General features: G+C 42.8%; 1 protein-coding gene across 1 annotated transcript in view; it reads left to right on the top strand.

The window, feature by feature from the left end:
- The first annotated feature begins 1752 nt into the window (after window positions 1-1752).
- Window positions 1753-14550, top strand: part of CEP85 (centrosomal protein 85) — a 34444-nt gene continuing 21646 nt past the window's right edge. The window contains exons 1-3 of the mRNA XM_029231009.1: window positions 1753-1847; window positions 8126-8199; window positions 11791-11943. Of these exons, the coding sequence (XP_029086842.1) occupies window positions 8145-8199; window positions 11791-11943 (208 nt within the window). The 5' untranslated portion in view covers window positions 1753-1847; window positions 8126-8144. The remainder of the gene's footprint in view (window positions 1848-8125; window positions 8200-11790; window positions 11944-14550) is intronic.

Below are 14550 nucleotides of genomic sequence, written 5' to 3'. Positions count from 1 at the left end.
GCGAATGTTCTCTGAAATTAGTGCCAAAATTTTTCGTTAAAATATAAATGAGGAGTCATTCACATTTGAAAATTGGTATTATAATAATGGAGTTACTTTTTTTTGTGTGTGTGGTACGCGGGCCTCTCACCGTTGCGGCCTCCCCTTGGGGAGCACAGGCTCCGGACGCACAGGCTCAGCGGCCATGGCTTACGGGCCTAGCCGCTCCGCGACATGTGGGATCTTCCCGGACCGGGGCACGAACCTGTGTCCCCTGCATCGGCAGGCAGACTCTCCACCACTGCGCCACCAGGGAAGCCCTGGAGTTACTTTTAAAATATAGATACCCATTGGAGAAAACTGTACAAATGTACTGTTTGCCAATTGTAAATTTAAATCTCAGCAGTTCCACTGTTCCCAGTCTGGTTTCTCTTCCATTCTCTGCATCAGCTTTTCAAATCTTCCCCATTCTTCTCAGCCCTCTACATGCCTCTGTTCCCTCCCTCCTTACAGTTGCTTTTCACCAAAGAAATAGAAGCCATCAAGTGGGTGTTCCCACCACCCACCAGCCCACAAATTTACTCATTTACACACCTATCCTTACCATTTATATTTTAATAAAAGACTTCTGGTCTTAATTTCAGAGAATACTCCCTAAATTCATCTATCATATCATATCCAGATTCATTATCAATTAAATCTTATTTTCTGCCATCTATATTCTTACCTTAAAACACTATAAGAGAGGGCAAGTGATAGAACCCCAGAGCCCTTCCTTTAGAGTGAATTTGGTCCGGTAATTAACTCTTTATGTCTGGTTCTTCAAAGTTAAGAAATCACACAACTTTTATTTTTCTTTTGTTTTGTTGAGTTATAGTTGGCATACAGCACTGTATAAGCTTAAAGTGTACAGCATAATGACGACTTATACATCATGAAATGATTATCACATTAAGTTTAGTGAACATCCATCATCTCATACAGATGCAAAAGAAATGAAAAAGAATATGTTTTCCTTGTGATGAGAACTCAGAATTTACTCTTTCATATATAAAATACAGCACCGTTAATTATATTTATCATGTTGTATCACACAACTTTTTAATGCCTCTCTCCCTCCCAAGTCGAGTTTCCAGATACATGGAATTTTACTGTACTTTGGCTGATGGCTTTGTTCCTCCTTTTAAACAATTTCAGTCTGATTTTTCAAGTATATATTAATGCAAATAAACTTAGTTCCTTTTCCTAGGGAGCGAGTTTGAGTAGGGAGGCAAGATTGATCCCTTACCCTTCAACCTGTGTCCTGATCACAGATTGACCACTGACTCTAATCCAGACCAAGCCCTGACCCTGATAAGACAGTGACTCTGGCCACACCCTAACTCCTGGTCACAACGTCACCCCCTGCTTCAAGTGGGAGTACTAGAGATGGTGAGGAATGGGAGGAGGGTGGGCAGGTTAGGAGGGATCCCGGAATGAGTTGCGCTGGCTGCCAGCTTCTCAATCTGCACAGGCCAAGCAGGCCACTTCAGGCCGGGGTGAACAGGGCTCCGCCCAGAGGCGAGACCCGCCAAGGGGTAGAGGCAACGGCAGAGAGCGGCGGCGAGCTCATGCGCAGAGAGATCCGTCGGTTTCTGCGCCGAGGGCGGCGTGCAGGGGCGGGACACCCGCGCGGCCCGACTTCTGATTGGTCGTAGGAGGGCAGAAAGGGGCGGGACCAGGGCGGTGCGCGCTCTGAGGCGCGCGGCCTGGCGGGTGTGTAACGGCCGTTAGGCGAGCTGAGGCGCTGAATCGCCGTCCGCAGCCGACGTGGTCGCAGTGGTTGGTGTCCCTGAGTGAGGGATTTCGCTGCCCGCTTTCAAGCTCACGTAAGTCCTCCTCCCTTCGGGGACCCCGTCGGACTGACAGACCCTGTCCCCTGCCTAGAGAGCCTTGGCGGAGCCTCAGACACTCTCGACCGTCCTCCGTGGTGGGGAGGGCCGCGGGAGAGCGAAGAGCATGCGCAGAGCGACAGAGCCGTTCGCCTTGGGTCTCTGACGCCCCGGCTTTCTGAAATAATGCCCCCCGCTCGCCTTCTTCAGTGGCCTCCCGTCCTCATCGCCTCGCTCTCTCCCCGTCACTCACTCCGCAGCAGTTGCGGGACCTTTCCGATGGACGGGCCCAGTGCCGGTCGCCAGGGCACGGCGGGAGGGAAGTTCTTGCCCTTCAGGAGCTCGCAGCCCCGGGAGGGGAGTAGACATCCCGCGGATGGTTGCTCGGCCAGCACTCAGTAGTGCAGGGTGGAGAAGTATGGGAGCGCGGAACCCAACGCGCCGACGGAGTCTGAGGGGGCGGGGAGCCCTCCCCGAGGAAGTGAAGTTTGAGCCGAGATTTGGAGAAAGATAGAGGAGGAAGGTCGGGGGACAGAGAGCCCGTGTGAAGGCGCTAGGCTGGAGTTTCTCAGCCGGCGCGATTTTGCCCCCCACGGGATATTTGACAGTGTCTGGAGACATTTTCGGTTCTCACAACTCGGGGATTACTCCTGACATCTGTTGGGTAGAAGTCAGGGGTGCTGCTATACAGCCTGCAGTGTACAGGACAACCGCACATCAAAGACTTACCCGACTTCCAATGTCGTTAGTACCGAGCATGAGGCACCCTGCTATAGCCAGGGAGGAGCTGGTTCTCTGGATGAACAGAAAGTGTGTTAGAGCTTATTTATGCAATAGAAGCTGTTCAGAACTTACTTCATCACATTAAACCGGGAGGATCGGAGCCTTGTTTGTCTTTTACACCAGTCTACTTCCACGATATGGCACAGAGCCAGGCAAACAGGCACTCAGTAAATTTTGGTTGATGAATTGAGTACTGTGTGCTAGGAAGGGAGGAGTAGTGATACAAGGACGATTAAGAGAACCATGTTTCATTACTTGCCCTTAGGCCTTGTGTGTTTTATTATGTGGTGGTGGTCAGGACTTGTTCTTCGTAAAGGCAGCATCTTGGCAAGGATTTGGCTTCTCTTTCTTTAGGTTTGGTTTAATGAATGATCAAGGCGATGAAAATAGTGTGATGGTGTGAGGTTCTTAGTGTGTCTGTGTCAGCTGTCTGTGTTTCCCTTCAAATCCTCTCCTGTCTTGATGTGGTTCTGTCAACAGCTGCCAAGTGTGTTCCACACAATTAAGATTATAATTCTTCAAGGGGAGAACTACTTATAACAGCCAAAATCTAATTCTTGGGTAGCAGCTTGGGAAATAGAGCCTGGGTGGTGACCAGGGGCAGAGTGAAGAAATTACATGAGCTGCCCCTTGCTCCTAACTGCTTTAGGGCTTGCAGCTCTGGCTGTGTCTGAGGCATAGAAACTCCAACTTGTGGTGCCTTGGTAACTTCCTTTATTTCTTTTTGTCACAGACAGAATGCTGACTAGACTTCTGTAGCATTAGAGCACAGTCCTGGCTTTGAAACCTCTTCCTAACTGTACAATCTTCACCTTTCTAATCCTTTATTTTCTCATCCATAAAATGAGGTAATAGTAGTAACTACCTCATAGGTTTGATATGAGCATTCAACATAACACATGATACTTTAGAGTCTTTAGCACAATGCTTGATGGGTAGTAAGGACAGGCATACCTCAGAGATATTGTGGGTAGGATTCCAGACCACTGTAATAAAGTGAGACACAAATTTTTTTGGTTTCCCAGTGCATATGTAAGTTATGTTTACACTATATTGTAGTTTGTTAAGTATACAATAGCATTATGTCTTTTAAAAATCTACGTACCTTAATTAAAAAATACTTTATTGCTAAAAATTGCTAACCATCATCTGAGCCTTCAGTGATTCGTAATCTTTTTGCTAGTTTGCTAGTGGAGGATTCTGCCTCAATGCTGATGGCTGCTGACTGAATGGGGTGGTGGCCTCTGAAGGCTGGGGTGGCTGTGGCAATGTCTTCAAACAAGACAGCAGTGAAGTGTGCTACATTGATTGACTTTTCTTTTTTTCTTTTTTTTTTGCGGCACGCGGGCCTCTCACCGCTGTGGCCTCCCCCGTTGCGGAGCACAGGCTCCGGATGCGCAGGCCCAGTGGCCATGGCCCACGGGCCCAGCCGCTCAGCGGCATGTGGGATCCTCCCGGACCAGGGCACGAACCCATGTCCCCTGCATTGGCAGGCAGACTCCCAACCACTGTGCCACCAGGGAAGCCCTGATTGACTTTTCTTTTCACAGACGATTTTTCTATAACATACAATGCTGTTTGATACTATTTTCCCCACAGTGGAACTTCTTTCAAAATTGGAGTCAGTCTTCTCAAACCCTACTGCTGCTTTATCAACAGAGTTACTTAATATTCTAAATCCTCTGTTGTCATTTTGACAGTCTTGACAGCATCTTCACTGGAAGTAGTTCCATCTCAAGAAACCACTTCCCTTGCTCATCCATAAGAAGCAACTCCTCATCTGTTAAAAGTTGTATCATGAGATTGCAGCATTTAGTCACATCTTCAGGCTCCACTTCTAATTTTAGTCCTCTTGCTATTTCCACCACATCTGCAGTTACAGTAGTAACATCAAAGATCACAGATCACCATGACAGATGTAATAACGTTGAAAAAGCTTGGAATACTGCGAGAATTACCAAAACGTGACACAGAGACGAAGCGACCAAATGCTGTAGGAAAAAATGGCACCCATAGACTTGCTTAACACAGGGTTGCTGCACATTTTCAGTTTGTAAAAAATGCAATCTGTGAAGCTCAGTAAAGTGAAGTTCAATAAAAAGTTGTATGCTTGGACTTAATACATGTTAAATTTGTTGAATGCATAGTTCTGTAGTTTAAACAGCTTTGAAAATGGAAACTATCAATGTTGGGTGCTTTTCTTCTGTCTGCCTCCATTCATTCTTACCTTTCTTGGCTGTATAATTGGTTATTTGTGTTACTGCTATTTATTTATTTATTTTTAATTAATTTATTTATGTGGCTGCATTGGGTATTAGTTGGGGCATGCAGGATCTTCGTTGTGGCCTGTGGGGTATTTTGTTGTGACTTGGGCTCTCTAGTTGTGGCACGTGGGCTTAGTTGCCCCGCGGCATGTGGAATCTTAGTTCCCCCACCCAGGGATCAAACCTGCGTCCCCTGCATTGGAAGGCGGATTGTTAACCACTGGACCTCCAGGGAAGTCCCTGTGTTACTTCTTATACATTCATTTCTCTCACTTTTATCTCCAGAAGTCTGTCTTCTTCAAATGGTCCTAAAAATTTCCACCAGTAGGCCATCTACTTCTGAACTTAAGGAGGAAGAAGTTTAAAATTATTTATTCTGTACTGTTTTACTCCTTGGAGTTCTTTTTTTTTTAATTAAGGTATAATTCACATACCATAAAATTCAATTTTATGTATGTCCAATTCAGAGGTTTTAGTATATTCACAAGCCATCATCACTATCTAATCTCAGAACATTTTGATCACCCTAGTAAGAAACCCCATACCATTAGCAATTGCTCCCCATTTCCCCCTCTCCCTGCCCTCCTCTTAGTCCCTGAGAACCACTAATCTGCTGTCACTATGAATATGCCAATTCTGGACATTTCATACAAATGGAATTATACAACATGTAGCCTTTGGTGTTTGTCCTCCTTCACTTACTATAATGTTTTCAGTAGCAGGTATCAGTGCTTCATTCCTTTTTGTTGCCTAAGTACTTTGTTCCTTTTTGTTGCCTAATAATATTCCATTGTGTGGATGTACCACATTTTATTTATCCATCAGCTAATGGACATTTGAGTTCTTTCTATTTTTTGGCTATTATAAATAATGCTACTATGAAGATTCATGTACAAGATTTTGTGTTGACATATGTTTTTATTTCTCTTGAATATATACCCAGGAGTGGAACTAGAGTCATAGGATAACTCCATCTTTAACTGAGAGTTCTTTTGTCATCCCATTTTCAACCCCTCTGAACTTGGAAAGGTCTCAGAATCCAATGGGCCTACCATTTTGTTATATTTTAAAGAAAGGGGGACTTCCCTGGTAGTCCAGTGGTTAAGACTCCGCTCTCCCAATGCAGGGGGCATGGGTTCGATCCCTGGTGGGGGAACTAAGATCCCACATGCTGCATGGTGCAGCCAGACCAAAATAAAATAAAAGATCCTTAATTTAATCACATCTGGAGGAAAAAACCCTTTAGAAAAAACAGAAAGGGATTAAAAACAGCATTTTGATTTTGACGATTCGGTATGACTAGCAGGTAAGGCATCCTTCTGTGTCACGAATAAAACACTGAATAATACTAGCCATAAATGGAATCTTTTTTTTTTTTTGCGGTACGCGGGCCTCTCACTGTTGTGGCCTCTCCTGTTGCGGAGCACAGGCTCTGGACGCGCAGGCGCGTCGGCCATAGCTCACGGGCCTAGCCCCTCCGCGGCATGTGGGATCTTCCCGGACCGGGGCACGAACCCGTGTCCCCTGCATCGGCAGGTGGACTCTCAACCACTGCGCCACCAGGGAAGCCCCTGGAATCTTTTTTTAACTGAACAAAGTTTCTCTTACCCAGTATGTAGAGACCTGGGATTTCAGGGGATGGTACAATTTCTGTTGCAGATACAGTGAATTAGTGAGGGTTTGTGGTGTTGTTACTAAGAGGAGACTATAGAGGTCAGTAAAGCACATCAGAGAAATAGTACCATATTGCTTTTTTTTCCCGCCCCCCCTCTCCGAAGTTAAATTTCACCTGTCAGAATTGTGTTCTGTTGACAGGGTTTATCCCAAACTCTTCTGGGGCTCTTATAAATTCAGAGTTTCTAAATTCATACTTTATCTTCTGAGGACTGTACTGTGTCACTTTTTATTAACATAAACTGTTAATATGCCAAGTATAACAAAAACATTAATTAAGCACTTAATATGTGTCAGGCACCATTGTAAGTTAATTATAAATGAATTAGAATGAATTAGGTCCTGGCTTTATCCTCATTTTTATATGAAGGAACTGAGGCACAAAGATATTAAGAAATTTGCCCAAGGTTACACAGCTAATATGTTGCTCGTGTCGGGCTTCAAACCCGAACTGTCTGATCAAGAGTCGATACTCTGGGGACTTCCCTGGTGGCACAGTGGTTAGGAATCCGCCTGCCAACACAGGGGACACGGGCTCAAGCCCTGGTCCGGGAAGATCCCACACGCCGCGGAGGAACTAAGCCATTGTGCCACAACTACTGAGCCTGCGCTCTACAGCCCGCGTGCCACAACTTCTGAGCCCGCATGCCACAGCTACTGCAGCCTGCATGCCTACAGCCTGTGCTCCACAACAAAGAGAAGCCACCACAATGAGAAGACTACGCACTGCAACAAAGAGTAGCCCCTGCTCGCCGCAACTAGAGAAAGCCCGCGCACGGCAATGAAGACCCAAAGCAGCCAATAAATAAATAAATAAATTTATAATTAAAAAAAAAGTCAATACTCTGAACCACTTCTCTTACTCTGTACTGCCTCTCAGTTACTGTGCATTTACAAGATATTATTATTATTTGCTATTATTAGTTACAGTTAATTAAAGCTTTTATTTACATAAATAGTAATCAGACTTATGCTGAATTCTCAGAACCTACCATTAGAATAAGTATAAATGTTTTAAGGAATGGGGTAATGGGAAGAAAACCTCATGTTCCCAGCTGAGTATTGAGGTTCTGCTTATGACCAAAAAATCTATCTTTGTACATCATATGACTAACTTTCAATACTGGAAGGAATCGGGGAATTCATTTTACGTTAATCATAATTGAAGTTATAATACTTCACTGTTGGTTTGGTTATTTAGTTTTTTTCCCACCTCACTCTTCCATCCTGTTCCCATGGGTAAGTAGATCCATGTCAATGTTTCTTAATTAAAAACAACATTATTTTAAATTTTTGCAACGATTGGATGGGCTCTAGACCTAATAGGATCAGTATTGGGAATCTCTGTTTGGTTCTAGGTTTTTTCTTCTTGCTTCAGGAGAAGTAGAGTGGAATATTGGGAGTTGCTTTGCCTTAAAAAAACATCCTCAGGAGTAAAACATGTGGAAGAATACTTGAATACTCTGTGTGTTTTTGATAGTTTCAGCTGAATGAGAACAAGCTACAGGGAATTAAAAGATAGTGGCGAGTCTGACTGGTTCCTTCATTCTACAGCTGGCTCAAATAACTGTTGATGGCCATGCAGGAGAAATATCCAAGTGAGCGGTTCTCTCATGCCACATCACCAGGTGAGTAGTCAAAGTTTTCTGGGTTAAATTATCACCTTTGATCTATTATTTTATAACAGAAATTTCCTTAAAAGGAAATACTGAACAAACAAGCATTCACTGAAAGGCTGACGCTTAAAGAACAAAAATGACATGGGGCTACATTGAATAGAAAAATAGGTCTCTCTGAGAGAACAACTATTTATCTCTGGTCCTGTGTAGCTTCCAGCAAGACCACGTGATTGATTGGGAGAGGAGGACACATAAAGGATTGGAACAAAGTGACTTTGGAAGATAGTTCCATTTGAAATCAGAAAAACACAGCATAAATTACTGTGTTCTATGTTGTCTTTGTAGTCCTGTGGGTGGGTCAGTCATCTGTTAGCCCACAAAGATTGGAATTCTTCTTGGATGCCAACAGTCTCACTTGTGTTGTCACTAGAGACTCAGGAATTTATCTCTAGAATGGATTTACAGGGTTTTGAAAGCTCAGTAGATATCCTAAGTTGATATGTTAAAAGTTTGTGTATGTATTTAATATATATATTAAAACATGTAAATATATACATATACTCAATAGACAATATTAAGTAGGTATGGTATATTCAAATAGGAAGTAGCATTTTAGAAAAATAACTTTTGAATTTGGGGGGATTTATGAAGAAAGAGTACATTTGATGGAACTAATGGTATGTTTTCTTTAACTTGAAAAATCTCACAGTGCCTTATAGCAGACATTTGGTAGATATGTTCTCCTAGGCATACTGCCTTGCATATAATAAGCACTTCTAAAAGCATTTGTTGAATCAATTCAAGGTTCATTCAGCAAATATTTATTGAACATTGCTATGTGCCACGCACTGTCTTAGGATTGAATTATACAATTTCTTATGACACTTATGTGTATAGTGCACCTTCTTGGAATGTAGAAATTCCTAACAAAGCTCACTGCTTTTCTGACGGCTTTGTTTTCAGTAGTCTCTCATTTCGTACTTTTTTTTTTTTTTTTTTTCCGGTACGCGGGCCTCTCACTGTTGTGGACCCTCCCATTGCGGAGCACAGGCTCCGGACGCGCAGGCTCAGCGGCCATGGCTCAGGGGCCCAGCCACTCCACGGCATGTGGGATCTTCCCGGACCGGGCACGAACCCGTGTCCTCTGCATCGGCAGGCGGACTCTCAACCACTGCGCCACCAGGGAAGCCCAGTAGTCTCTCATTTGATTGATAATGGTCTTAGTATTTGATAAGGATGCTGCTGATATGACGTGATACCAGCTTTCAGACTTGAATTTTGAAATAATCATAGTCTCTATAACTACACCAAAACATATTTTTATTTTAGCAAATATCACTTTTAGAATTGATGTATGGAGTGGGTGAACAGAAAAGTGGTAGTGGTGAAGAAGATTAGTAGTAGTAACAGGGAGTGATTTCCAGTAGGAGGCCAGGAACATGGTAATCGAGACCCTCCATTGATTTTCACTATTTCAAAAGACCTGACAAATTGTACACTGACTAGAGAGATAATGCCATATAGACTCACCACGAGGTCAAATTTCTTTGCTTCTGGCTAGAATTATGTTAATTTAGTATAGTAACACTGGCTAATCTTATGCTGATCAGATGCTCTGATTTTTGGCTGTGTTTTCTATTAAAGATTGTTAAGGGACTTCCGTGGCAGTCCATCTGTTAAGACTCTGGGTTTCCAATGGAGGGGATGCGGGTTCGATCCCTGGTGGGGAAACTGTGATCCCACATGTCACGAGGCACAGCCAAAAAATTTAATAAAAAAAAGAAATTGTTACCAATTACTGTGTGTATATAGATTCTTTCAAATCAGGCAGTCCACTGAGACCCAAAGAATAAAAGGAGTTCTTGGGGAAAGTGAGGTTGTCTTCAGTAGAAAGCAGAAGTAAGGGTAGCAAAAAAAAGGAACAACTGTAGAAGAAAGTAGGTTCAAAAGATGGGAGAAGGGCTTCCCTGGTGGCGCAGTGGTTGAGAGTCTGCCTGCCGATACAGGGGACGCAGGTTCGTGCCCCGGTCTGGGAAGATCCCACATGCTGCGGAGCGGCTGGGCCCGTGAGCCGTGGCCGCTGAGCCTGCGCATCCGGAGCCTGTGCTCCGCAATGGGAGAGGCCACAACAGTGAGAGGCTCGCGTACCACAAAAAAAAAAAGAGATGAGAGAAGCACTAAATTCACATATCATTTGCTTCCCGCTAAACCATAGAGTCTGTAGAACCACATTTTCTGATTTCAGCTCAAACTCTGACGCTTTAAATGGATAAGAAGCTACCATTACCTGTTTGTTTGTTTACATGGATCATCAGGTAAAGTTTAGAAAAATTACAGTGGTTTTTAAAAAATAATTTGAATTTAATTCTTTGCTAGTATATTAGTAAACCAAGTATTTATTGAACACTTCGTATCTCCCAGCCCTCAAACAGCAAGCTGATAAAGTCAAATAAATCTCATCAGTCTTGTTTCATCTTATCTGCTCAGAAACTTCAGTAGTTTCTTTGCATTGCCCCCGCCCCACAAACTCTTCAGATTAACTTATAAGACTCATCTTGATCTGGATTTACCTTAACCACAAGGGTACACTGATGCAGTCAAAGCAGTGGTTTTCAGCAGGGGACTGGATTGCCTGTTACCTTGCAGAGCATTTGGGAACATATGGGATGTTTTCAGGTTTTATAGTGATGGTGGGATGGAGTGAGAGCTGCTGCTGGCATTTAGTTGACGGGGAGGGACTAGGAATGCTTAACCATCCTGTAATATGTAGACTATACATTGAAGAATTGTCAGGCCCAGAATGCCAAAAGCACCTGTAGGAAATCCTGTAGGAAAGAATGTGGGTATTGGAATCAGAACAACCTGGGTTCAAATCTCAGCTCTATCCTCTGCCAAATAGGGGTTATAATACTTTTCAGTGAGTAGGTAGATGAGATCATGTTTGTAAAGTGCTGTGGCTTCTAGATTGCAAAGAATGGAGCTGCTATTAACTATTACTGTCCCAGTACCCCTGGATTCTTGGTAGTTTTTATTTCTGTCTTTGAACATTCTCACCTCTTATGCTATTTCCATTTAAAATTAACTAGGCTTCCCTGGTGGCACAGTAGTTAAGAATCTGCCTGCCAATGCAGGGGACACGGGTTCGAGCCTTGGTCCAGGAAGATCTCACATGCCGCAGAGCAATTAAGGCCGTGTGCCACAACTACTGAGCCTGCGCTCTAGAGGCTGCAAGCCACAACTACTGAGCCTGCCTGCCACAACTACGGAAGCCCGTGCACCTAGAGCCCATGCTCTGCAACAAGAGAAGCCACTGCAATGAGAAGCCCACGCACTGCAGTGAAGAGTAGTCCCTGCTTGCCGCAACTAGAGAAAAGCCCGTGCGCAGCAACGAAGATTCAATGCAGCCATAAATAAATAAATTTATTAAAAAAAAAAAAAACTCCCTAAAATTAACTAATTCAGAGTAGCTGAAATAGGCACAGGAGAAAGAAAGGTGTGGGGTGCCACTATTCTCTAATAGGTTTAAGCGATTTTTTAAAAAGTCTTGTGGGGTTACCTGAGCAGGTTCACACTAAAGGTGGGAAATGCCACTTGTTTCAGGTTCCAATGTGATTCAGAGGGGTGGTTCCCTGGGGACTGAATGGCAGACCCCAGTTATCTCGGAGGCCTTTCGGAGCCGCTTCAGCCGCTGTTCAAGTATAGCCGACAGTGGGGACACAGCCATTGGCACATCATGCTCAGACATTGCGGAGGGTAAGTTTGGATTAATGATTTGATTACCAAAATGTGTTGTCAATTTCAAATTGTATTCCACATATATTGTCATTTCCAGAGTATTCATAAGTCAATCCATTCAGTCAAGGAGTCTTCTTGATTCTTCTTATCCTATGCTCCTCACAGCCGGTCCCTTTCTCTCAACTTCTACTGTTTGTCCTGTCTGAAACAACTTTCTAATAGGTTTCTTGGCATCAGGTCTTTCCCTCTCCTACCAGATTAATCTTTCTAAAAGCCTGATTTCATAGTTTCCCTTTCCTGCAAATCCTCAGTTGTTTCTTTTACTTGGAGGATAAAGGTCAGAGTCCCCAATTCTGTGATATGGCCCTATCCCATTCAAACATATTTCTTACTGTCACCAGGTATGTTGTCTTAACTATGCTACGTGCAGAACCTTTTTCTGTTGTTGTTACTTGAGCTCTTTCCTTCTTTAATCTGGGCCCCTTTGTGCTGTTCTCATCTCCTCTTGCCCCTCCCAGCTATGCTTATCTTACCTTATGATTTAATGACATGTCTGAAAAAGCTTTTCCAATTTCTTCCTCCCATTACTGATCTTCCTTTTTGCAATTTTATATCTTTATTTTTTTCTGTCACTTGTTTTTGCACTTAAGTATTAACTGTCAGGCTGTACTTTACAAGAGTATTTTGTTTCTTCATTTAGATGGTGGGTTCCTAGGAGGGCAGAAAACCTAATGATAATAATTAATTACTGTTTATCAAATACTTTATGATGCATACTGTGCTAAATTTTTTTCTACATTTTTTCATTAATACCTTTAAAAACTCTATGAAATATTTTATTTCCAATCTACAAATGAGAGAGCTGAATTTCAAAATGATTAAATGAGTTGATTAAAGTCACAAAACTAATTACCTTGGTACTTGGTGCATCTGATAAGATGTCACACCCACTAGGATGGCTATAATCAAAAAGATAATAACAATCTTTGGTGAGAATGTAGAGAAACTGGAACCTTTGTACATTGCTGGTGAGAATGTAAAATGTAGCTGCTTTGGAAAGCAGTTTGGCAGTTCCTTAAAAGGTTAAACATGGAGTTGCCTTATGACTCAGCAAGTCTAGGTATATATACGCGAGAGAATTGATGAAAGCATACATCCACACAAAAACTTGTACACAAATGTTCGTAGCAGTGTTATTCTTCATAGCCAAAAATTGGAAACAACCCCATGTCTATCAGTTGACAAACAGATGAGTAAAATGTGGTATATCCATATGATAGAATATTATTCAGCCATAAAAAGAAATGAAGTACCAATACCCCCCACAAACTGGATTAACTTTAAAAACATCTATGCTAAGTAAAAAAGCCAGGCGCGAAAGACCACATATTGTGTGAAATATCCATAATAGGCCAATCTGTAGGGAGATAGAAAATAGATTTAGTAGTTGCCTAAGGCTAGGGAAGTTAGAGTAAATGCAGCATGACTGCTAAAGGGTAAAAAGGTTTCTTTGGGGGGGTGATGAAAATGTTCTAAAATTGATTGTAGTGATGAGTACATAATTCTGTGAATTACTAAAAACCATTGAATTGTATGTTTCAAGTGGGTGAAAGTTGTACAGTATGTGAACTGTATCTCAGTAAAGCATTTAAAAAAAAAATGTTTGGAAAAAATAAAAGAAGAATGAAAAGGAGAAAAACAAACATATCAACTACATCTACTACTAGTACTGACTCCTGGACACCTGGCATTTAATTTTTTTTTTTTTTTTTTTTGCCATACCACGTGGCATGCGGGATCTTAGTTCCCCGACCAGGGATGGAACCCACGCCCCCTGCCGTGGAAGTGGGGAGTCTTAACCACTGGACCACCAGGGAAGTCCCTGGGATTTAATTTTAATAGTTTGACAGCTGTGCGTATATGGGCCCAGTGTCAATAAATATTGAGTTAATGGAATCATAGACTTTAAGGTAGACAGAACTTTAAAAATCACTTAATCCAGTTTTTTGCAGGTGAGTAGCAAAAATTCCCTGAGGGGTTAAGTAACTTGCCTGATGTCACACAGCTAGTTATCAGATTCAGATCTCCCACCTGTATTGTTCTTTCCATCACTTGTGTAATCAAAAGTGTTAACTGTCAATGTAGTTGTGACTTGTTAAGGTTTTGTCTACATGTGCAGTCATGGGACCTTTTTCATTCTGACTAAATAATAGGACTTAAAAAAATCAAACAATGGTCTAGATTTTTTCCCCCCATTGAATTGACTGGCTATATCTCATTCAGTCAAATTGTTACACAGATTGTGTGTGACTCGATGTGTGCTTTTTATTCCTTTGGGGAAATATATATATTAATTGCATAGTACATTTTTTTTTTTTTTTTTTTTTTTTACGGTACGCGGGCCTCTCACTGCTGTGGCCTCTCCCGCTGCGGAGCACAGGCTCCGGACGCGCAGGTTCAGCGGCCATGGCTCATGGGTCCAGCCGCTCCGTGGCATGTGGAATCCTCCCGGACCGGGGCACGAACCCGCGTCCCCTGCATCGGCAGGCAGACCCTCAACCACTGCGCCACCAGGGAAGCCATTCTTTTTTTTTTTTAATAAATTTATTTATTTTCATTTTTGTC

This window comes from Monodon monoceros, unplaced genomic scaffold (genome assembly GCF_005190385.1).
Source record: "Monodon monoceros isolate NGI ecotype Baffin Bay Population unplaced genomic scaffold, NGI_Narwhal_1 Super_Scaffold_18, whole genome shotgun sequence".
Classification (NCBI taxonomy): Eukaryota; Metazoa; Chordata; class Mammalia; order Artiodactyla; family Monodontidae; genus Monodon; species Monodon monoceros.
Note: the sequence above shows the minus strand (reverse complement) of the source record. Positions and strands in the feature narration are given on the sequence as shown.